This window comes from Coregonus lavaretus (genome assembly GCF_964263955.1).
Source record: "Coregonus lavaretus genome assembly, chromosome: 17".
Lineage (NCBI taxonomy): Eukaryota > Metazoa > Chordata > Actinopteri > Salmoniformes > Salmonidae > Coregonus > Coregonus lavaretus.
This window is the reverse complement of record NC_140004.1, coordinates 49987314-50011002: the sequence shown is the minus strand read 5'-3', so window position 1 is coordinate 50011002 and position 23689 is coordinate 49987314. Positions and strand designations below refer to the sequence as shown.

Genomic DNA, 23689 nt, shown 5'->3' with positions numbered 1-23689 from the left:
GATTATGCATCAGGTATGTGTGTTATAGATTATGCATCAGGTATGTGTGTTATAGATTATACATCAGGTATGTGTGTTATAGATTATACATCAGGTATGTGTGTTATAGATTATACATCAGGTATGTGTGTTATAGATTATACATCAGGTATGTGTGTTATAGATTATACATCAGGTATATGTGTTATAGATTATACATCAGGAATGTATGTTATAGATTATACATCAGGTATGTATGTTATAGATTATACATCAGGTATGTATGTTATAGATTATACATCAGGTATGTGTGTTATAGATTATACATCAGGTATGTGTGTTATAGATTATACATCAGGTATGTATGTTATAGATTATACATCAGGTATGTGTGTTATAGATTATACATCAGGTATGTGTGTTATAGATTATACATCAGGTATGTGTGTTATAGATTATACATCAGGTATGTGTGTTATAGATTATACATCAGGTATGTGTGTTATAGATTATACATCTATAACATCAGGTATGTATGCTAAAGATTATACATCAGGTATGTGTGTTATAGATTATACATCAGGTATGTGTGTTATAGATTATACATCAGGTATGTGTGTTATAGATTATACATCAGGTATGTGTGTTATAGATTATACATCAGGTATGTGTGTTATAGATTATACATCAGGTATGTGTGTTATAGATTATACATCAGGTATGTGTGTTATAGATTATACATCAGGTATGTGTGTTATAGATTATACATCAGGTATGTATGTTATAGATTATACATCAGGTATGTGTGTTATAGATTATACATCAGGTATGTGTGTTATAGATTATACATCAGGTATGTGTGTTATAGATTATACATCAGGTATGTGTGTTATAGATTATACATCAGGTATGTGTGTTATAGATTATACATCAGGTATGTGTGTTATAGATTATACATCAGGTATGTGTGTTATAGATTATACATCAGGTATGTGTGTTATAGATTATACATCAGGTATGTGTGCTATAGATTATACATCAGGTATGTGTGTTATAGATTATACATCAGGTATGTGTGCTATAGATTATACATCAGGTATGTGTGTTATAGATTATACATCAGGTATGTATGTTATAGATTATACATCAGGTATGTGTGTTATAGATTATACATCAGGTATGTATGTTATAGATTATACATCAGGTATGTGTGTTATAGATTATACATCAGGTATGTGTGATATAGATTATACATCAGGTATGTATGATATAGATTATACATCAGGTATGTGTGTTATAGATTATACATCAGGTATGTACAGTGGGGAAAAAAAGTATTTAGTCAGCCACCAATTGTGCAAGTTCTCCCACTTAAAAAGATGAGAGAGGCCTGTAATTTTCATCATAGGTTCACGTCAACTATGACAGACAAAATGAGAAAAAAAAATCCAGAAAATTACAGGCCTCTCTCATATTTTTAAGTGGGAGAACTTGCACAATTGGTGGCTGACTAAATACATTTTTTCCCCACTGTATAAATATTAGAAAATAGCCCAGTGTAGCTCAGTTGGTAGAGCATGTGGATTCGTTTCCCACGGGGGGCCAGTATGAAAAATGTATGAAAATGTATGCACTCACTAACTGTAAGTCGCTCTGGATAAGAGCGTCTGCTAAATGACTAAAATGTAAAAAATGTCAAATATAAATAAGGACGTGGATCAATGTGTTGGTGATAGTAAATGAGGCAATTGAGCAAATTGAGGAGACTAAACTGCTTGGGGTAACCCTGGATTGTAAACTGTCATGGTCAAAACATGTTGATGCAAAGGTTGCTAAAATATGGAGGAGTTTGTCTGTAATAATGTGCTGCTCTGCTTTCTTGACATCGCAATCAATGAAACAAGTCCTACAGGCCTTAGTTTTATCACACCTGGACTACTGCCCAGTTATATGGTCAAGTTCCATAAAGACGAACATCGGTAAATTACAGTTGGACCAGAACAGAGCAGAACGGCTGCCCCTTAAATGTACACAGAGAGCTAATATCAATAACATGCATGTCAATCTTTCCTGGCTCCAAGTAGAGGAGAGATTGACTGCATCACTACTTGTCCTTGTGAGAGGTATTGATGTGTTGAAAACACCAAACTGTCTAAAACAACACCTCACAGCACAACACAGACTGTGAATACACCCACACATGATAATATTGTGTTGTTGTAATATTGTCCACTAGCGCCACCCCGCCCTACAGGTGGTAAATCATTGGATCTGATTCATTTGATTCAATGCAATTCAACCTTTGAGGACTACAACCATAGAAATACAATGTATTTATGCCTATTAATAAACCATTGTCAACTTCCTGTCTATGGTTATTTTGCTCACTGTCATCCTACGTTCACATATTGATTTCATACAGAACTGGGGCTCATTTAGAATCCACCGGTGGTACCTTGTGTGGCCATAACAGTCTATGTGCGACCGGGCACAGTAAAATCATTTGCAAAAGTTACTGGCCTGCCATGCACCATAGAAGGCCCTTCATCACTTAAGTGGTAATGCCAGAGAAGACAGTGTTTGGAGGATATATTGGCACATGCCAATATATCCTCCAAACACCGGCTTCGAGGGCATTATCACTTTTATACAATGGGTTACTAACATATTCAAATAATGATTGACATATTTTCATTAAAAACGTTATTTTGATGAATTTATTCATACTATTTCATCCTTCCACAAGATATAGTCCCGACACAAATCTAGGGTTGCTACCCAAGCCGGCTGGTCGTTCGTTCTATCGGTTTGGTTGCCAGAGACGCGACCCAGTCATTCAGTCTTTTTGTTCTGTATCTATTGACGCGACCCAGTCGTTCGTTCTAAATGTTCCATTGCCATACTGGTTGGCAACGTTCTTGTCCCTTGCTTGCTAGCTAGCCAACTACGGCAAACTTACAGTCACGTCAAAAGGTGCAGCCTGAATAACAGCAAAGTAGCAGCATTTGCATTTGTTTAAGCGGTTTTCTAGTGACATTTATTTGGATACATCCATAACAATGAGCTAATGAGGCGTGATTTCGCCTGGCATAGAAAATGTGCTCACATCAGGACACTGTTGTTCAGAGGAGCTAGCCAACAACACAGCTAATGCAATCACTTCAAACTGAAGCTGGAAAGACTAAACTAGCTGCACCTCGTTTCGTTTGACCTTTTTTCTATTGACATTTCTTTGTATATATCCATAAAAATGATGCCAGCTGATTCGTGATTTCGACTGCCTGAGAAACGCTGCCTCCATGCCTGTCTGTCTGCCGGTCTCGTCCCGACTCCCGACACGTTCATTACTATGGGACAGCTGGAGATCGAATTTGAATATTGAAACAATGTTGCAAATATCGGAGAGACAGACAGCAAGTTTATACAACTATCCACTGATGAAAACTAAATTTACATTTACGTCATTTAGCAGACGCTCTTATCCAGAGCGAGAGAGTTAGCACTGCGTTGTTGATAGAGCATGGCGTTTGCAACGCCAGGGTTGTGGGTTTGATTCCCACGGGGGGCCAGTATAAAAAAAAAATACAAATAAAAATATGTATTCACTAACTGTAAGTCGCTCTGGATAAGAGCGTCTGCTAAAATGTAAATGTAAATTATTACTGAATGTAAGTACATTATTTACCTTCAGAGGTGAATGTATCAAACCAGTTGCCGTGATACGTTTTTTGTTGTTGTGCACTCTCCTCAAACAATAGCATGGTATTTTTTCACTGTAATAGCTACTGTAAATTGAACAGTGCAGTTAGATTAACAAGAATGTAAGCTTTCTGCCCATATAAGACATGTCTATGTCCTGGAAAGTTTGCTGTTACTTACAACAGTCATGCCAATCACATTAGCGCACGTTAGCTCAACCGTCCCGTATACGGGACACCGATCCCGTAGAGGTTAATGTCATCGATTTAGCCGGTAGTAACTTGTGGAATAGACACCGGCTGTTTCCCATGCTTGTTCAATGAACCATAAACAATTAATGAACATGCACCTGTGGAACGGTCGTTAAGACACTAACAGCTTACAGACGGTAGGCAATTAAGGTCACAGTTATGAAAACTTAGGACACTAAAGAGGCCTTTCTACTGACTCTGAAAAACACCAAAAGAAAGATGCCCAGGGTCCCTGCTCATCTGCGTGAACGTGCCTTAGGCATGCTGCAAGGAGGCATGAGGACTGCAGATGTGGCCAGGGCAATAAATTGCAATGTCTGTACTGTGAGACGCTTAAGACAGCGCTACAGGGAGACAGGACGGACAGTTGATCGTCCTCGCAGTGGCAGACCACGTGTAACAACACCTGCACAGGATCGGTACATCCGAACATCACACCTGCGGGACAGGTACAGGATGGCAACAACAACTGCCTGAGTTACACCAGGAACGCACAATCCCTCCATCAGTGCTCAGACTGTCCGCAATAGGCTGAGAGAGGCTGGACTGAGGGCTTGTAGGCCTGTTGTAAGGCAGATCCTCACCAGACATCACCAGCAACAACTTCGCCTATGGGCACAAACCCACCGTCGCTGGACCAGACAGGACTGGCAAAAAGTGCTCTTCACTGACGAGTCGCGGTTTTGTCTCACCAGGGGTGATGGTCGGATTCGCGTTTATCGTCGAAGAAATGAGCGTTATCCTGCAAGAAGGGAATGTCAGTGTTCTGCCATGGCCAGCGAAGAGCCCGGATCTCAATCCCATTGAGCACGTCTGGGACCTGTTGGATCGGAAGGTGAGGGCTAGGGCCATTCCCCCCTGAAATGTCCGGAAACTTGCAGGTGCCTTGGTGGAAAAGTGGGGTAACATCTCACAGCAAGAACTGGCAAATCTGGTGCAGTCCATGAGGAGGAGATGCACTGCAGTACTTAATGCAGCTGGTGGCCACACCAGATACTGACTGTTACTTTTGATTTTGACCCCCCATTTGTTCAGGGACACATTATTCAATTTCTGTTAATCACATGTCTGTGGAACTTGTTCAGTTTATGTCTCAGTTGTTGAATCTTGTTATGTTCATACAAATATTTACACATGTTAAGTTTGCTGAAAATAAACGCAGTTGACAGTGAGAGGACGTTTCTTTTTTTGCTGAGTTTACATAGAGATTATTTACCGTTTATAATGGTTGGATCTTGAAATTATCCTATAAAAATTATACATTTAAACTAATAGCCTATCAATTTATATTCCTGTGTCTATTCTCTTCTTAAATTGTCGGTCTGTCAATGTTATAGCTATAAACGTTCATGAATGAATGATTTGCCGTTTGTGATGGTTGGAATCCAACCGTTGGATCAAGAAATGATTTTAGGCATATGCTGCAAACGAGCACAAACTAAGCCATAATGGTGCAATGCATCCGACTTGACGGTTGATGACTGAATGTGCCAATGTTTCAATGTATTTCTTGTATTTGTTAGGGACACAATGATTCAATATTTTTATTGTATCTGTCCCTAACATACTATTATTAACTCGACTGCCTAACATTTTTAGAACCAGTTTTAGTTAAAAGCCCATATTTTATTTAAGCAGACTTTAACATCTCTACACTACCAGGGAGAACCTGGAGGGGGCAAGTCGGTCAGGTAGGTTACACAGCCTTTCTAACGCTTCCTGCGGCCACCTCTCCTGCGATGCCAGGACACCCTGGGGCAGCGGTGCCTGCGAACAGGGCGGCTGGTGGATGTTCTGCATCGTCTGGGCATTGTGATTGATGACTTTTAGATGGGCCGGGATCCCTTTTATAGGTCTGGAGGGGGCAGGATTGACGTCATCGTGGGAAGAATGATGATGCAATAATTATGACAGTTTGAATTTTGAAAACTCCTGTCTTCAGTGATGTCATGGTAGTATTGGCAGGATGATGCAATACTAGGCATTCCAATCACAAAACCAGGAAACTAAACCAAAATACAGAACAAAACTGACTATAAAGTGGATAATACCATGTGGGAAGACGACACATTTCTTTTGAGCCTAAAATGAAGGAAATTGGCCCCAAATTGTAGGAGGAGATCTTCCAGCAGCGTAGAATCCTTAGCGTATTATAATCTAGATGTTATACTGTACATGTGTAATGGTGGAGCAGTGTGAATGTGAATAGTGCACCATGTCTTGTATTGTCTTTTAGTTGGGTTGCCAACCTTTTTTCCCTTTTTCACATTTGAAAAATGTCACTCCCCCACCACCAGCTTGATTTTGTTTAATTTGAGGGACCTAGAAACATTGTTGTTTTGAAGCTAATTTCCTGCAATTCTCCATAGTTTAACAAGACTCAAGACATATTTTAGATATTTAATTATAATACTAATGGATGAGGAAAATAAAGTCTAGAACTGAAATGTTTTATTCTGATCATTTATATGAACCCTCAATGTAATTATCCATATTCTGTTTTACAGAAAGTGAATAGATCAATTGATAGCAACAAAGTCACACGTTGTATTAGATTACTTCCCAAGGAAAGTCCAATTTCTTTGAGCTTCTGAATGTCATAGCGACAAACCAAAGACATGCATCTGAGTCCGGTCTTTCTTCAACATTTTACCGCCTTTTTCTAACCTAAAGCATTGCAGATTTATGCGGTTTTAGATCAGTATAAAAAAAATCGTGAATTGTAAAAAAAAATATATATATATACACACACTGACTGTACAAAACATTAAGGACACCTGCTCTTTCCATGACAGACTGACCAGGTGAATCCAGGTGAAAGCTATGATCCCTTATTGATGTCACCTGTTAAATCCACTTCAATCAGTGCAGATGAAGGGGAGGAGACAGGTTAAAGAAGGATTTTAAACCTTGAGACAGTTGAGACATGGATTGTTTGTGTGTGCCATTCAGAGGGTGAATGGGCAAGACAAAAGATTTACCTGCCTTTGAACGAGTTATGGTAGTAGGTGCCAGGCGCACCGGTTTGAGTGTCAAGAACTGCAATGCTGCTGGGTTTTTCACTCTCAACAGTTTCCTGTGTGTATCAAGAACGGTCCACCACCCAAATGACATCCAGCCAACTTGACACAACTGTGGGAAGCATTGGCATCAACATGGGTCAGCATCCATGTGGAATGCTTTCGACACCTTGTAGAGTCCATGCCCCGACAAATTGATGCTGTTCTGAAGACAAAAGGGGGTGCAACTCAATATTAGGAAGGTGTTCCTAATGCTTTGTACACTCAAGTGTATATATATTTCTATATTACTGTATTTGCTGTGCTGTGCTGTGTCGCTGTGTTACCTTGGTTGCTGTGTTGGTCCAGGGGGCTCTGTGGAGGACCCATTCCGCTGTGTAGCGCCCTCATCCCAACTCCCTTCATCTGGCCATAGTTCGTCTCATCTCCCGTCCCCTTCTCATCAACCCCCTCCATTGGCTGGAAACACATTCACATCAACCGGGGATACTGTGGCTCACCTTTAGTCAAGTGCATAACGCACATATCATTCAATTACATATAGTCATTCAATAGGATCTATGTGGCATATTTGATATACTGTAGCATACAGCCACCACAGCATTGTTGAGGGTTACCTGGTGCATGGGGTGCATGGTGTCCTGAAGGTAGTCCCCAGCCCCCTGCCCCTGTAGGCTGGGGGGTCCGGAGCCAGGGGAGGGGCCTGGTCCTGGGGACCGGCCAGGGCATGGAGAGGGACCCGGGTGGGACTGGGACATACCACCCGCCTGCTCCGTAGGGGTGGACATCTACAGATCTACTGGCTGGCTGTCTCTACTACACTGGAGAGTAGGAGGAACTTTAGTCTGATAAACTACGCATGGTTCTTACCTTCTGTAAGCTTGAGATATTTCAGACACTATTCATTATTGGTAACTGGGAATATACATCATATAATAGGCTATAAATCAACATAGGTGACTACACGTCATAGGATGAGTATTTAGAATAAAATAAATTAGGTCATTTTTAGATGATACGGCTAAACTGTGTGGGGCAATTCCACAGTAACAGAATGATGCTGAGACTCAGATGTTTCTCTTAAAAATGTATGTCAAACAAAAAACAATGATTGCAACGTTATACAAACCATACAACTCTATGCACAAGGATTACCTTCAACAATTTCCAATGTTAAAAGTTGTGCCATTATTCTGTTACCAAATGAAATGGAGCAAATGTACCTCAAAGTCTGTTCAAGAACGTTGAAGAACATTTTAGGGAAATTAGTAGTTAAGTACAAACCGTAACGCAAGGTAGCAAACGTTTAATGGAACTGAACTGACCCCATGTAGTAGTTTGGGGTCAGACCAAGCCCCAGCCCAAAGTTCTTCAAGTAAATGTGTTTTCTGTAGGTCCTTTGTAGCTTAATTGGTAGAGCATGGCGCTTGTAACGCCAGGGTAGTGGGTTCGATCCCCGGGACCACCCATACGTAAAAATGTATGCACACGACTGTAAGTCGCTTTGGATAAAAAAGTCTGCTAAATGTCATATTATTTTTGTCAAACGTGCACTGGAAATGGTTAAAAGTTGTCCTTGTGCATACAGTTGTATGGTTTGTATAACTTTCAATCATTGGTTTTTGTTTACTGCATTGTGTTATCGTGGAATTTCCATGTGATAAAACCAAAGGGTTTGGAACAGCCGAAGCAGAGTAGAGGAGCGTCTACATGTCCTAACCTGACCTAACCCGACCTAACCTAACCTAACCCGACCCGACCCAACACGCCTCCTCCCAGCTGGCTGATCTGTCAACACGGGCCAAGTGGAAGGGTTTCAGAAATATCAAGGGAATGTGTATTTAGCTAAATATCTTTATTTGTTTTACTGTAGCTACGCATATTAGCCAAGTAACTGGATTATCGAATGTGTGAGCATTAATGCCGCCTAGTTTCGCCAATTTCAACCAAAATAGCTTTGTTTAGTAGCTTAGTGAAGCCAACCAAAGCACGTATACGTCTAAGTCACCCAAACAATGTAGAGGCTTTCCACAAGACAATGGAGAAGCTAACGGTATGTTTTTATCACATGCTGAACACGACGATGGTCGACTGAGCTGTCATTTCCTGACCAAAAATGTCATCTGAAAGCAGGCCTCAACTTCTGCAGGTCTGTCAACGCTGTTGCAACGTAGCTAGTTATTTAATTATTGTCAGTCATCTCGCTAAAAAGTGTCTATGAAAATAAGCGGATGCATGAAATGATGGCAAAGTGTTTGCGTTCTCGATACGATGTATCAAATCGTCTACAGATGTTAGGCATCGTTTTTGGGAGAGACGAGCAGCGCTGATTGAATCATGCCTTCCCTGAATGGAACTGTTTCTCTGCTAAACTTCTAACATGGTGGTCGTTGCTATCAACCTAAATAAACCGTCAGTTTCGGGAAATAAAAGTTGACATGTGAAATGTGATCACGCAGAATAAATTACATTTATTAGGGATTAGGAAGCTGTTTTTTTTAAACCCCAACTCATGATATAAAAACGGATAATTCAACAGAACGAATAGTTCCAATTGAACTACGATGGCTAACGGTAGTTAACAGTAGCTAGCTAAGTTAGCTAGCTAGCAAAAACACGCCACCAACTTCAAATCAAATGTACTGTATCCTACTAACAACAAGCTAGCTAGCAATGTAACGGTCCATAAACATTCGGTATAACTATTTGTCAAATACAATGAACTTAAACTCAATTTACCTTACGGCAGACTAAACGGAATTCAGTCTAATAAAAATAAAAGATATTGCTGCTTTAAAATATGACCCCAATCTATACGGTCCCGCCCCCTGTGTTTTGCTGACATCTTCAAGTTCAGACTCTTTTGATTGGCCAAGACTACAGGAAATGCCACCAAACTGTAAAATGATTGGACGAAGAATACATCAATTATTACTTTCTCCGTTGTAGGGCGGGACTAATGTTCAGAAATCACTAAGAACTAAAAAAGTGTTTTCGTGCGTTATTACCGTGCCAGCCCCGACAAAGTTTCTAACGTGATGTTACAAAACATTTACATGCAAAACGAATACATCAAACAACGAAATTAAATGGAAAACGTGCTCCTCTCCAGCCACATCATTCCCTAGTCACACAGGCTGTGTAGGTTTGTCTTTTCCTTGACTTTGCAGAATGAGCTGTGCATGTAGCATTGCAAAAGCCCCTGATAATTATATTTAAGTCTTTACATCCTTCTGTTTGTGTTTGTAGTTGTAAGCCTACATATCCCAACATTCAAATATTTGATTGAGGAAATTAATGTGATAATGTGTCAACTGGTTAACATGCCAGAACAACGTCATAGTAGGCCTACTGTAGATTATCTGGTCATGTGTTAAATTAATAGAAAAACAGATCTGAGAGAATATCTAGAGCCAGGATAGAGGCCTGCTATAGAGAGCAAACCAGTCACTGTGTGTAGATTACATGTTGATGACCTGATTAGGGTTAACTCCTGGCCCTAAAATAGAGGTTGATAGATAGACCCATAGAGACAGCGAACCAGTGACCATCTAGATGAGCAAAGATTAGTTGGAAGTGAAATTACAGTATAGCTGCTCTACCACATAAAACCACTAGAGGGCAGCAGTGGCTAACATTTACCTGGAACTTCAGTCTCAAGAGTTTTATTTTGTATTTATTTTATTTAAACTTATTTAACTAGGCAAGTCAGTTAAGAATAATTTCGTATTTACAATGACAGCCTACCAAAAGGCAAAAGGCCTCCTGCGGAGACGGGGGCTGTGATTAAAAAAATTAATAAATATATATATTCTACATTTTTGTCATTTAGCAGACGCTTTTATCTAGAGCGACTTACAGTTAGTGAGTGCATAATTATAATTTTTTTCATACTGGTCCCCCGTGGGAATCAAACCCACAACCCTGGTGTTGCAAGCGCCATGCTCTACCTACTGAGCTACACGGGACTATATATATATATATAATATAGGACCAAAACACATCACAACAAAAGAGACACCACAACACTACATAAAGAGAGACCTAAGACAACAACATAGCATGGCAGCGACACGACAACACAGCAAGGTAGCAACCCAACATGAAAACAACCCAACATGAAAACAACATGGTAGCAACACAACATGGTAGCAGCACAAGACATGGTACAAACATTATTGGGCACAGACAATAGCACAAAGTGCAAGAGACAACAATACAATAGAGTTGGGCACACACTAGGGAATATCCCCAATTACAACAAGTAGTAACAACACCATAAACAGCCTGTCAGTTAGTCCAGCTGCAGCCTCCTTTTTTTTTGTCATTTAGCAGGCGCTCTTATCCAGAGCGACTTACAGGAGCAATTAGGGTTAAGTGCCTTGCTCAAGGGCACATCGACAGATTTTCACCTAGTCGGCTCGGGGATTAGAACCAGCGACCTTTCGGTTACTGGCACATCGCTCTTAACCACTAAGCTACCTGCCTCCTTAACTTCCTTCCCACCTGTGTCTCCCTCCCTCCCTCCCTTCCCTCCCTCCCCTTTTCCAACAATTGTTTACAGACAGATTATTTCACTTATAATTCACTGTATCACAATTCCAGTGGGTCAGAAGTTTACATACACTAAGTTGACTGTGCCTTTAAACAGCTTGGAAAATTCCAGAACTTGATGTCATGGCTTTAGAAGCTTCTGATAGGCTAATTGACATCATTTGAGTCATTTGGAGGTGTTACTGTGGATGTATTTCAAGGTCTACCTTCAAACTCAGTGCCTTTTTGCTTGACATCATGGGAAAATCAAAAGAAATCAGCCAAGTCCTCAGAAAATAGTCTGGTTCATCCTTGGGAACAATTTCCAAACGCCTGAAGGTACCAAGTTCATTTGAACAAACAATAGTATGCAAGTATAAACACCATGGGACCACGCAGCCGTCATACCGCTCAGGATGGAGACGCATTCTGTCTCCTAGAGATTAACGTACTTTGGTCCGAAAAGTGCAAATCAATCCCAGAACAACAGCAAAGGACCTTGTGAAGATGCTGGAGGAAACAGGTACAAAAATATCTATATCCACAGTAAAACGAGTCCTATATCGACATAACTTGAAAGGCTGCTCAGCAAGGAAGAAGCCACTGCTCCAAAACCGCCATAAAAAAGCCAGACTACGGTTTGCAACTGCACATGGGTACAAAGATTGTACTTTTTGGAGAAATGTCCTCTGGTCTGATGAAACAAAAATAGAACTGTTTGGCCATAATGACCATCGTTATGTTTGGAGGAAAAAGGGGGGGTGCATCATGCTGTGGGGGTGCTTTGCTGCAGGAGGGACTGGTGCACTTGACAAAATAGATGGCATCATGAGGAAGGAAACTTATGTGGATATATTGAAGCAACATCTCAAGACATCAGGAAGTTAAAGCTTGGTCGGAAATGGGTCTTCCAAATGGACAATGACCCCAACCATACTTCCAAAGTTGTGGCAAAATGGCTTAAGGACAACAAAGTCAAGGTATTGGAGTGGCCATCACAAAGCCCTGACCTCAATCCTATAGAAGATGTGTGGGCAGAACTGAAAAATGTGTGCGAGCAAGGAGGCCTATAAACCTGACTCAGGAAGCTTGTGGAAGGCTACCCGAAACGTTTGACCCAAGTTAAAAAATGTAAAGGCAATTCTACCAAATACTAATTGAGTGTATGTAAACTTCTGACCCACTGGGAATGTGATGAAAGAAATAAAAGCTTAAATAAATAATTCTCTCTACTATTATTCTGACATTTCACATTCTTAAAATAAAGTGGTGATCCTAACTGACCTAAAACAGGGAATTTTTACTAGGATTAAATGTCAGGAATTGTGAAAGACTGAGTTGTATTTGGCTAAGGTGTATGTAAACTTCCGACTTCAACTGTACCTCCCTACCTCCCTACCTGCCTCCCTCCCTGCCCACCTGTGTCTGCCTGCCTGCCTGCTTCCCTACCTACCTACCTGACTGCCTGCCATGCTGGACAGCAACCAGAAAGCTGTGAGCTCTAAACCAACGTCATGTTTAGAGTGATGTAGTGAAACCACCATTTAAATATCCTTCAGCCTAATGAGATGCAAATAGACATCAACAGGGTCGCTCACATTTGCATTCCCTGATATCAGAAACTTTGTTGATGATGTCGCTCAAACACAAAGCTGTCTTCACAAGGTGCTTTATTTGGTTAAACTTGAAAAGCAAACAAAACAATTTACCAATCTTGATTAAATGTGCAGTTTTATCTTTATTTACATTTACTGGACCATGCCCACATTGAAATATATTATAGCTATTAATATATATTATAGATATTTAACAGAGAGAAAAAAAAAACTTTTCAAGTTTTAGATAGTGATTAATTCTCTGAGAGTCTGTCTGCTGCAGTCTACACTCCTAGAGGGGCCTGATGGATTCCAGGGGATCACTCCAAGAGGGGCCTGATGGATTCCAGGGGATCACTCCACACAACTATTGTTGAGGTGTTTAGGTTTTACTACAGTCTGCATGGTAATACTCCTAGAAGTGTGTACTGTACTCTGTAGTATGGTCCATGTAGCTGTATCATCTCTGTCTGGTCTGTAGTATGGTCCATGGAGCTGTATCATCTCTGTCTGGTCTGTAGTATGGTCCCTGTAGCTGTATCATCTCTGTCTGGTCTGTAGTATGGTCCATGGAGCTGTATCATCTCTGTCTGGTCTGTAGTATGGTCCATGGAGCTGTATCATCTCTGTCTGGTCTGTAGTATGGTCCATGGAGCTGTATCATCTCTGTCTGGTCTGTAGTATGGTCCATGGAGCTGTATCATCTCTGTCTGGTCTGTAGTATGGTCCATGGAGCTGTATCATCTCTGTCTGGTCTGTAGTATGGTCCATGGAGCTGTATCATCTCTGTCTGGTCTGTAGTATGATCCATGGAGCTGTATCATCTCTGTCTGGTCTGTAGTATGGTCCATGGAGCTGTATCATCTCTGTCTGGTCTGTAGTATGGTCCCTGTAGCTGTATCATCTCTGTCTGGTCTGTAGTATGGTCCATGGAGCTGTATCATCTCTGTCTGGTCTGTAGTATGGTCCATGGAGCTGTATCATCTCTGTCTGGTCTGTAGTATGGTCCATGGAGCTGTATCATCTCTGTCTGGTCTGTAGTATGGTCCCTGTAGCTGTATCATCTCTGTCTGGTCTGTAGTATGGTCCATGGAGCTGTATCATCTCTGTCTGGTCTGTAGTATGGTCCATGGAGCTGTATCATCTCTGTCTGGTCTGTAGTATGGTCCATGTAGCTGTATCATCTCTGTCTGGTCTGTAGTATGGTCCATGTAGCTGTATCATCTCTGTCTGGTCTGTAGTATGGTCCATGGAGCTGTATCATCTCTGTCTGGTCTGTAGTATGGTCCATGGAGCTGTATCATCTCTGTCTGGTCTGTAGTATGGTCCATGGAGCTGTATCATCTCTGTCTGGTCTGTAGTATGGTCCATGGAGCTGTATCATCTCTGTCTGGTCTGTAGTATGGTCCCTGGAGCTGTATCATCTCTGTCTGGTCTGTAGTATGGTCCATGGAGCTGTATCATCTCTGTCTGGTCTGTAGTATGGTCCCTGTAGCTGTATCATCTCTGTCTGGTCTGTAGTATGGTCCATGGAGCTGTATCATCTCTGTCTGGTCTGTAGTATGGTCCATGGAGCTGTATCATCTCTGTCTGGTCTGTAGTATGGTCCATGGAGCTGTATCATCTCTGTCTGGTCTGTAGTATGGTCCCTGTAGCTGTATCATCTCTGTCTGGTCTGTAGTATGGTCCATGGAGCTGTATCATCTCTGTCTGGTCTGTAGTATGGTCCATGGAGCTGTATCATCTCTGTCTGGTCTGTAGTATGGTCCATGGAGCTGTATCATCTCTGTCTGGTCTGTAGTATGGTCCATGGAGCTGTATCATCTCTGTCTGGTCTGTAGTATGGTCCATGGAGCTGTATCATCTCTGTCTGGTCTGTAGTATGGTCCCTGTAGCTGTATCATCTCTGTCTGGTCTGTAGTATGGTCCATGGAGCTGTATCATCTCTGTCTGGTCTGTAGTATGGTCCATGGAGCTGTATCATCTCTGTCTGGTCTGTAGTATGGTCCATGGAGCTGTATCATCTCTGTCTGGTCTGTAGTATGGTCCCTGTAGCTGTATCATCTCTGTCTGGTCTGTAGTATGGTCCATGGAGCTGTATCATCTCTGTCTGGTCTGTAGTATGGTCCATGGAGCTGTATCATCTCTGTCTGGTCTGTAGTATGGTCCATGGAGCTGTATCATCTCTGTCTGGTCTGTAGTATGGTCCATGGAGCTGTATCATCTCTGTCTGGTCTGTAGTATGGTCCATGGAGCTGTATCATCTCTGTCTGGTCTGTAGTATGGTCCATGGAGCTGTATCATCTCTGTCTGGTCTGTAGTATGGTCCATGGAGCTGTATCATCTCTGTCTGGTCTGTAGTATGGTCCCTGTAGCTGTATCATCTCTGTCTGGTCTGTAGTATGGTCCATGGAGCTGTATCATCTCTGTCTGGTCTGTAGTATGGTCCATGGAGCTGTATCATCTCTGTCTGGTCTGTAGTATGGTCCATGTAGCTGTATCATCTCTGTCTGGTCTGTAGTATGGTCCATGTAGCTGTATCATCTCTGTCTGGTCTGTAGTATGGTCCATGGAGCTGTATCATCTCTGTCTGGTCTGTAGTATGGTCCATGGAGCTGTATCATCTCTGTCTGGTCTGTAGTATGGTCCATGGAGCTGTATCATCTCTGTCTGGTCTGTAGTATGGTCCATGGAGCTGTATCATCTCTGTCTGGTCTGTAGTATGGTCCCTGGAGCTGTATCATCTCTGTCTGGTCTGTAGTATGGTCCATGGAGCTGTATCATCTCTGTCTGGTCTGTAGTATGGTCCCTGTAGCTGTATCATCTCTGTCTGGTCTGTAGTATGGTCCATGGAGCTGTATCATCTCTGTCTGGTCTGTAGTATGGTCCATGGAGCTGTATCATCTCTGTCTGGTCTGTAGTATGGTCCATGGAGCTGTATCATCTCTGTCTGGTCTGTAGTATGGTCCCTGTAGCTGTATCATCTCTGTCTGGTCTGTAGTATGGTCCATGGAGCTGTATCATCTCTGTCTGGTCTGTAGTATGGTCCATGGAGCTGTATCATCTCTGTCTGGTCTGTAGTATGGTCCATGGAGCTGTATCATCTCTGTCTGGTCTGTAGTATGGTCCATGGAGCTGTATCATCTCTGTCTGGTCTGTAGTATGGTCCATGGAGCTGTATCATCTCTGTCTGGTCTGTAGTATGGTCCCTGTAGCTGTATCATCTCTGTCTGGTCTGTAGTATGGTCCATGGAGCTGTATCATCTCTGTCTGGTCTGTAGTATGGTCCATGGAGCTGTATCATCTCTGTCTGGTCTGTAGTATGGTCCATGGAGCTGTATCATCTCTGTCTGGTCTGTAGTATGGTCCCTGTAGCTGTATCATCTCTGTCTGGTCTGTAGTATGGTCCATGGAGCTGTATCATCTCTGTCTGGTCTGTAGTATGGTCCATGGAGCTGTATCATCTCTGTCTGGTCTGTAGTATGGTCCATGGAGCTGTATCATCTCTGTCTGGTCTGTAGTATGGTCCATGGAGCTGTATCATCTCTGTCTGGTCTGTAGTATGGTCCATGTAGCTGTATCATCTCTGTCTGGTCTGTAGTATGGTCCATGTAGCTGTATCATCTCTGTCTGGTCTGTAGTATGGTCCATGGAGCTGTATCATCTCTGTCTGGTCTGTAGTATGGTCCATGGAGCTGTATCATCTCTGTCTGGTCTGTAGTATGGTCCATGGAGCTGTATCATCTCTGTCTGGTCTGTAGTATGGTCCATGGAGCTGTATCATCTCTGTCTGGTCTGTAGTATGGTCCATGGAGCTGTATCATCTCTGTCTGGTCTGTAGTATGGTCCATGGAGCTGTATCATCTCTGTCTGGTCTGTAGTATGGTCCCTGTAGCTGTATCATCTCTGTCTGGTCTGTAGTATGGTCCATGTAGTATGTGCCAACCGCAAGGCACTACAGAGGGTAGTGCGTACGGCCCAGTACATCACTGGGGCCAAGCTTCCTGCCATCCAGGACCTCTATACCAGGCGGTGTCAGAGGAAGGCCCTCAAAATTGTCAAAGACTCCAGCCACCCTAGTCATAGACTGTTCTCTCTGCTACCGCACGGCAAGTGGTACCGGAGCGCCAAGTCTAGGTCCAAAAGGCTTCTCAACAGCTTCTACCCCCAAGCCATAAAACTCCTGAACAGCTAATCATGGCTACCCGGACTATTTTCACTGCCCCCCCACCCCATCCTTTTACGCTGCTGCTACTCTGTTAATAATTTATGCATAGTCACTTTAACTCTACCCACATGTACATATTACCTCAACTACCTCAACCAGCCGGTGCCCCCACACATTGACTCTGCACCGGTACCCCCCTGTATATAGCCTCCCTACTGTTATTTTATTTTACTTCTGCTCTTTTTTTCTCAACACTTTTTTGTTGTTGTTGTTTTATTTGACTTTTTTATAAAAAAATAAATGCATTGTTGGTTAAGGGCTGTAAGTAAGCATTTCACGGTAATGTCTACACCTGTTGTATTCGGCGCATGTGACAAATAAAATTTGATTTGATTTGGGAGACGTAGGTACTTTATATACTGGATTCGGGAGATGTAAGTTTGAGCTTGGCGCCATTCTTCCTCCACTCGGTCCCTAACAGCACCGTCACCGATGTTCTTCTGCCCTGTGCTTTTGTCATATGTTTTGAAAAGTCCTCAGCAGGAAGAGAAGGCGGAGCTGTCTGACATCACCAGAAATTGTGATCAAACTTGGATATCTAAGCTTTATAAATATGATTTCAGATGAGATTCTGGATAAATAAATACACAAAACAAAAGCTATCAAATGGCTCATAATGAATAAAGGTAGTTTTAGTTTAATAGTAGGTTATTATGCTAGTGATGTTAACAGGTTTTCTGTTATACAGTGTACATGTATTTAGACTACAATACACTGTAATCCCTGCTGGGATATTTTGAGTAGAATGAAACAAATGAAAGGGATGTAATATTTAGCAGCATAAGCATCGATATAAGATGCTTGGATGAATATAGTGGCCTGACTTTCTTGATTTCCTTAGTTGACCTTGGAGGACTCAGAATGATAATGACGCCTTTATATATTGGATATTATATAGATAGTAGTTATGGTAGACACATCTCAATATCAACTATAACTCCCGTAGCTCAGTTGGTAGAGCATGGCGCTTGCAACGCCAGGGTTGTGGGTTTGTCTCCCACGGGGGGCCAGTATGAAAATGTATGCACTCACTAACTGTAAGTCGCTCTGGATAAGAGCGTCTGCTAAATGACTAAAATGTAAATAACTACTATCAGTTGACCTTAAGAATCCCATGACATTTCATCTTCATTCATTTGAATAATTCACCAGATAAGTAAATAAGCAAAGTCCATGGCTAAACTTACGAGGAAATCCCTGCCTGACAACACCCAATCCTTTCTCATACCTAACCTCATCCTTTTATATTATCTAATAGACGGATGGTTCCTGAATGTAAATGCAAACAAATAAACAGCGTTGTGAAAATGTTAAAACCACCGCTTCAGAGGTATGGTCCAGGGCCAACCAGGAAGAGTCTAACCCACAGTCCTTTGACAGTAAAAAGATTAATGGTTGTGGTTCCCATTCACCTTGAAACCCAGCGAAGGGCTGAGGACTCTTCCATGAAATTATTCAAAGTCCATTGACCCTATTAAAATTAATTGGGCAAGTGATGGTACATTAAAGATGACAGAACTATAGAACTATAGAACTATAGAACTATAGACATTTTTACATTTTAGTCATTTAGCAGACACTCTTATCGAGAGCGACTTACAGTTAGTGAGTGCATACATTTTCATACTTTTCATAGACCAACAGAATACTAGACCTATAGATCTATAGAACTATAGACCAACAGAATACTAGAACTATAGAACTATAGATCTATAGACCAACAGAATACTAGAACTATAGACCTATAGAACTATAGACCAACAGAATACTAGACCTATAGACCTATAGAACTATAGACCAACAGAATACTAGAACTATAGACCTATAGAACTATAGAACTATAGACCAACAGAATACTAGACCTATAGACCTATAGAACTATAGACCAACAGAATACTAGAACTATAGACCTATAGAACTATAGACCAACAGAATACTAGACCTATAGACCTATAGAACTATAGACCAACAGAATACTAGACCTATAGACCTATAGAACTATAGAACTATCGACCAACAGAATACTAGACCTATAGACCTATAGAACTATAGCCCAACAGAATACTAGACCTATAGAACTATAGAACTATAGACCAACAGAATACTAGACCTATAGAACTATAGAACTATAGACCAACAGAATACTAGACCTATAGAACTATAATAATAATAATAATAATAATAATTGGTTATTTAGCAGACGCTCTTATCCAGAGCGACTTACAGGAGCAATTAGGGTTAAGTGCCTTGCTCAAGGGCACATCGACAGATTTTTCACCTAGTCGGCTTGGGGATTAGAACCAGCGACCTTTCGGTTACTGGCACAACGCTCTTAACCACTAAGCTACCTGCCGCCCTATAGCTATAGAACTATAGACCAACAGAATACTAGACCTATAGAACTATAGAACTATAGAACTATAGACCAACAGAATACTAGACCTATAGAACTATAGACCTATAGACCAACAGAATACTAGACCTATAGAACTATAGAACTATAGACCAACAGAATACTAGAACTATAGACCTATAGAACTATAGAACTATAGACCAACAGAATACTAGAACTATAGACCTATAGAACTATAGACCAACAGAATACTAGACCTATAGAACTATAGAACTATAGACCAACAGAATACTAGACCTATAGACCTATAGAACTATAGACCAACAGAATACTAGACCTATAGAACTATAGACCTATAGACCAACAGAATACTAGACCTATAGAACTATAGAACTATAGACCAACAGAATACTAGACCTATAGAACTATAGAACTGTAGACCTATAGACCAACAGAATACTAGAACTATAGACCTATAGAACTATAGACCAACAGAATACTAGACCTATAGAACTATAGAACTATAGACCAACAGAATACTAGACCTATAGAACTATAGAACTATAGACCAACAGAATACTAGACCTATAGAACTATAGAACTATAGAACTGTAGACCAACAGAATACTAGAACTATAGACCTATAGAACTATAGAACTGTAGACCAACAGAATACTAGACCTATAGAACTATAGACCTATAGACCAACAGAATACTAGACCTATAGACCTATAGAACTATAGACCAACAGAATACTAGACCTATAGAACTATAGACCTATAGACCAACAGAATACTAGACCTATAGAACTATAGAACTATAGACCAACAGAATACTAGACCTATAGACCTATAGAACTATAGACCAACAGAATACTAGACCTATAGAACTATAGACCTATAGACCAACAGAATACTAGACCTATAGAACTATAGACCTATAGACCAACAGAATACTAGAACTATAGACCTATAGACCTATAGAACTATAGACCAACAGAATACTAGACCTATAGAACTATAGAACTATAGACCAACAGAATACTAGACCTATAGAACTATAGAACTATAGAACTGTAGACCAACAGAATACTAGAACTATAGACCTATAGAACTATAGAACTGTAGACCAACAGAATACTAGACCTATAGAACTATAGACCTATAGACCAACAGAATTCTAGAACTATAGACCTATAGACCTATAGAACTATAGACCAACAGAATACTAGACCTATAGAACTATAGACCTATAGACCAACAGAATACTAGACCTATAGAACTATAGACCTATAGACCAACAGAATACTAGACCTATAGAACTATAGAACTATAGACCAACAGAATACTAGAACTATAGAACTATAGAACTATAGACCAACAGAATACTAGACCTATAGAACTATAGAACTATAGACCAACAGAATACTAGACCTATAGACCTATAGACCTATAGACCAACATAATACTAGACCTATAGAACTATAGAACTATAGACCAACAGAATACTAGACCTATAGAACTATAGAACTATAGACCAACAGAATACTAGACCTATAGAACTATAGAACTATAGAACTATAGACCAACAGAATACTAGACCTATAGAACTATAGACCTATAGACCAACAGAATACTAGACCTATAGAACTATAGAACTATAGACCAACAGAATACTAGACCTATAGACCTATAGAACTATAGACCAACAGAATACTAGACCTATAGAACTATAGACCTATAGACCAACAGAATACTAGACCTATAGAACTATAGAACTATAGACCAACAGAATACTAGACCTATAGAACTATAGAACTGTAGACCTATAGACCAACAGAATACTAGAACTATAGACCTATAGAACTATAGACCAACAGAATACTAGACCTATAGAACTATAGAACTATAGACCAACAGAATACTAGACCTATAGAACTATAGAACTATAGACCAACAGAATACTAGACCTATAGAACTATAGAACTATAGAACTGTAGACCAACAGAATACTAGAACTATAGACCTATAGAACTATAGAACTGTAGACCAACAGAATACTAGACCTATAGAACTATAGACCTATAGACCAACAGAATACTAGACCTATAGACCTATAGAACTATAGACCAACAGAATACTAGACCTATAGAACTATAGACCTATAGACCAACAGAATACTAGACCTATAGAACTATAGAACTATAGACCAACAGAATACTAGACCTATAGACCTATAGAACTATAGACCAACAGAATACTAGACCTATAGAACTATAGACCTATAGACCAACAGAATACTAGACCTATAGAACTATAGACCTATAGACCAACAGAATACTAGAACTATAGACCTATAGACCTATAGAACTATAGACCAACAGAATACTAGACCTATAGAACTATAGAACTATAGACCAACAGAATACTAGACCTATAGAACTATAGAACTATAGAACTGTAGACCAACAGAATACTAGAACTATAGACCTATAGAACTATAGAACTGTAGACCAACAGAATACTAGACCTATAGAACTATAGACCTATAGACCAACAGAATTCTAGAACTATAGACCTATAGACCTATAGAACTATAGACCAACAGAATACTAGACCTATAGAACTATAGACCTATAGACCAACAGAATACTAGACCTATAGAACTATAGACCTATAGACCAACAGAATACTAGACCTATAGAACTATAGAACTATAGACCAACAGAATACTAGAACTATAGAACTATAGAACTATAGACCAACAGAATACTAGACCTATAGAACTATAGAACTATAGACCAACAGAATACTAGACCTATAGACCTATAGACCTATAGACCAACATAATACTAGACCTATAGAACTATAGAACTATAGACCAACAGAATACTAGACCTATAGAACTATAGAACTATAGACCAACAGAATACTAGACCTATAGAACTATAGAACTATAGACCAACAGAATACTAGACCTATAGACCTATAGACCTATAGACCAACAGAATACTAGACCTATAGACCTATAGAACTATAGACCAACAGAATACTAGACCTATAGAACTATAGACCAACAGAATACTAGACCTATAGAACTATAGACCTATAGACCAACAGAATACTAGAACTATAGACCTATAGAACTATAGACCAACAGAATACTAGACCTATAGAACTATAGAACTATAGACCAACAGAATACTAGAACTATAGACCTATAGAACTATAGACCTATAGACCAACAGAATACTAGACCTATAGAACTATAGAACTATAGACCAACAGAATACTAGACCTATAGAACTATAGAACTATAGACCAACAGAATACTAGAACTATAGACCTATAGAACTATAGACCAACAGAATACTAGACCTATAGAACTATAGACCAACAGAATACTAGACCTATAGAACTATAGACCTATAGAAAAACAGAATACTAGACCTATAGAACTATAGAACTATAGACCAACAGAATACTAGAACTATAGACCTATAGAACTATAGACCAACAGAATACTAGACCTATAGACCTATAGACCAACAGAATACTAGACCTATAGACCTATAGAACTATAGACCAACAGAATACTAGACCTATAGACCTATAGAACTATAGACCAACAGAATACTAGAACTATAGAACTATAGAACTGTAGACCAACAGAATACTAGAACTATAGACCTATAGAACTATAGACCAACAGAATACTAGACCTATAGAACTATAGAACTATAGACCAACAAAATACTAGACCTATAGACCTATAGAACTATAGAACTATAGACCAACAGAATACTAGACCTATAGAACTATAGACCTATAGACCAACAGAATACTAGACCTATAGACCTATAGAACTATAGACCAACAGAATACTAGACCTATAGACCTATAGAACTATAGACCAACAGAATACTAGACCTATAGAACTATAGAACTATAGAACTATAGACCAACAGAATACTAGACCTATAGAACTATAGAACTACAGACCAACAGAATACTAGACCTATAGACCTATAG

At 40.2% G+C, this 23689-nt stretch overlaps 1 protein-coding gene across 1 annotated transcript in view; it reads right to left on the bottom strand.

The window, feature by feature from the left end:
- smarca2 (SWI/SNF related BAF chromatin remodeling complex subunit ATPase 2) overlaps positions 1-9781 on the bottom strand; it is a gene marked incomplete at its 3' end in the record, with an annotated part of 187846 nt that extends 178065 nt beyond the window's left edge. The window contains exons 1-3 of the mRNA XM_084180431.1: positions 9689-9781; positions 7567-7770; positions 7276-7408 (exon numbers count right to left, since the gene is read on the bottom strand). Of these exons, the coding sequence (XP_084036557.1) occupies positions 7276-7408; positions 7567-7737 (304 nt within the window). The 5' untranslated portion in view covers positions 7738-7770; positions 9689-9781. The remainder of the gene's footprint in view (positions 1-7275; positions 7409-7566; positions 7771-9688) is intronic.
- Between the last annotated feature and the right edge of the window lie 13908 nt (positions 9782-23689).